The sequence below is a fragment of the Austrofundulus limnaeus genome, unplaced genomic scaffold, assembly GCF_001266775.1.
Source record: "Austrofundulus limnaeus strain Quisiro unplaced genomic scaffold, Austrofundulus_limnaeus-1.0 Scaffold177, whole genome shotgun sequence".
NCBI classification, from domain to species: Eukaryota; Metazoa; Chordata; class Actinopteri; order Cyprinodontiformes; family Rivulidae; genus Austrofundulus; species Austrofundulus limnaeus.
In genome coordinates, this window is record NW_013952579.1 from 974897 (window position 1) to 977433 (window position 2537).

Consider the following 2537-nt stretch of genomic DNA (forward strand, 5'->3'; position numbering starts at 1 on the left):
TATTTTGACAAAATGCAATTTTTGTTAACATTTTAGTCAAAACACTATATTTGGCTGTTTCTCCATTTACAACTTTTGGACTTAATCCTCGTTTCGATGTGATGGCTCACATATCTGCAGCTGAAACAGGTTGACTAGTGCATCCCAAACTGATAAACCATATTTATAAATAATCTGACATTATAGTTATAATTATTATTATTTTTTGGAAGGTGGGGTTTTGCAATACGGACCCCGCACAGCCTAATTTTTTTTTATCCATAATGGCATTTTTCTTCTTTACATTACTTTAACTTTTGCCTAAGACATCAAATTGTTGCAACAAATATGAATACATTTATTGGGAGGTGTTAAAGTCAACAAAGACTAAAAATCAGTTTCTACCCTCGAGCTTTTGTTGCCCTTAATGCAAATGCTGCAGACTCATCCAAACCATGATCAACCAGTAAATTTTTTCTGCTCAACTCTGGTGAAATATAAACACACGTACACATCAAGTGCRATATTTCTGATATCCTGAAYATATCAAATTTTCTATTTTTATTCTTCCATTTAAAACGTGACTACTCTTGTTTCTTTGTACATATTTATTGTGGTCACTTAATTACTGTTTTTGAGAACTCTGTTATTTTTGCACTGCCTTCAAGAGCTGCTCATCTGTAAATGTCGCTGTGTTACTTGTATAATGACAAGAAAAGGAATAAAAATTCTAATTCGAAAAGATAACATTAATAAGATACAGCAGAAAATGTTTTGCGCTGCTGGGATGAATATTTGTTGAGTGACAGGTAGAAGAATTTGATGTTTCTTTAGATTATTTTGAGTCGCYATCAGATGAAGATGAGCCAAAGTTTAAATAGTTTTCAATAAACAAAGACAAAGGAKATTTCTTTTTTTAAGTTCCCCTTTGATCTCACTTCCTGTTTCACTTTAGCAGAGCCAAGTTCAAAAGAAAATTTGCCRTTTATGTGACAAAATGCCAAGTTTCTTAAATATAAAGATGTTTTCTTTGTGTTTTTTGTATTTGAAGGATGTGAATGTCACTTTAACTYGACTTAAAAAGCTTGAGTTGATTTACGTGTACTGAATTCCTTTTAAACCCTAGTATCCATACTTCTGCCTGAGTAATGAGGGTGAATACTTCTGACTCTGCTCTTTATAATCATTATCATCATCATCAGCAGCAGCAGGGTTCCTACATGTTTCATCTCTGCCTCACACGTCTGTGGAGCCTGTGGCTCACCGTCTCCTTGGTTTCAAGGTGTTTTCAGTACAGTCATTTCAGGGGAATGTGCCTGAAAGTTTACCTGCCTCCGCCAGCCTCCCACACACACAACCTCTGTGGACTTTGTGCACTCAGATTGACCCATACTTTCCTTCAGGTTTCAGCAGAATTGTTTTGATGATCTCTAACAGACACACACAAACACACGCACGCCCCAGGAGGAGTTGTGGGAAGCGTTTAGTTTAATAATAGCTCGAGCCATTCATTCCTACCACCTCGCCACTCCCCGTCCTCCTCAGCCGTACCTCCCTTTAGCGTTTTAATGATGTTTTGGTTTTGTGGCTTTTAAGCGACGCTTCGACTCACCGGAGGCTGCAGAAACCCCTGCAGGTCTGGTCGTCAGCTTTGGCACAGGTGCAGCGTCCAGTGGAGCGTTTGCGTCGCAGCAACGAGCCACCCAGACCATAAAGTGTCGTTTTACTGCGGAGAGAGAACGACAAGCTCAGTGCCGTGATCCGGACAAAAACACTCTGCAGACTTTGCTCTTTGTTACTTAACAGATGGCTCTTTAACGATACAGCAATAATGATAGGAGAGTTATTTAAGCGTCGCTAAACTTTGCTCAAACTGTGCGGAATTTTTTTTTTTATAATTAAAACTCCCACTAACCTGGGGGTGTTGATCCAGATGATGTCCAGGTGACAGAAGTAGTGGCACTCAGAGTCCAGCTGGTTGCTGCAGGCGCAGCGCCGGGTCCTCACCGGGTGAGCTGGGACTCCCGACTCCAGCTGTTTCACAACTGGAAGAGCCCATCCTGCAGAGTCCAGGAGAGAGAGAGGGACTCTGTTAGAGGGAACTCTGCAGTCACTTCTAGTCTTTGATGGAGGAGGCATGGGTGGTCTTTTTTTTTATCTTTTTTAAAGACTCTTCACAAGGTAAATCTGTCTTTTCAGCAATACTTCCTCTAAACTTTTACTTTTGCTCGAAGCAGRATTCATTCAAAACACAGAAATCTGTAAAAGTTGAACTAAGTTTCTTGTTTTTTACATTTACAAGAGAAGTCAGAGCAGCACGTGGGAACTATAACCTCTCTCAGTTTTAAAATGTTTGCCATTTAGGAAAGGAACAGATTTAATCAGTTTTTTAAGACAAACATTTCCTTTTAATACACAGGCTAATGCTTTAAAAATATTTAGTGACATACAGTAAAAATGACTTGGTACACTATCAGCCTGCATCTCAGATATAAAAAACTGAATTTTCTTAGTCATAAGTCAAATAAAAGCCCCTATGTAATTAAACCATATATATA

General features: G+C 38.8%; 1 protein-coding gene across 2 annotated transcripts in view; it reads right to left on the reverse strand.

Annotated features, from left to right (window-relative positions):
• Positions 1-2537, reverse strand: part of LOC106524161 (endothelin-2) — a 4241-nt gene that overhangs the window by 1541 nt on the left and 163 nt on the right. The window contains exons 2-3 of one of the 2 annotated variants that reach the window (XM_014017855.1): positions 1895-2039; positions 1592-1705 (exon numbers count right to left, since the gene is read on the reverse strand). In XM_014017855.1, the coding sequence (XP_013873309.1) occupies positions 1592-1705; positions 1895-2039 (259 nt within the window). Of the gene's footprint in view, positions 1-1591; positions 1706-1894; positions 2155-2537 lie in introns of those variants that run through there. The other variant, XM_014017854.1, reaches the window with a different exon arrangement.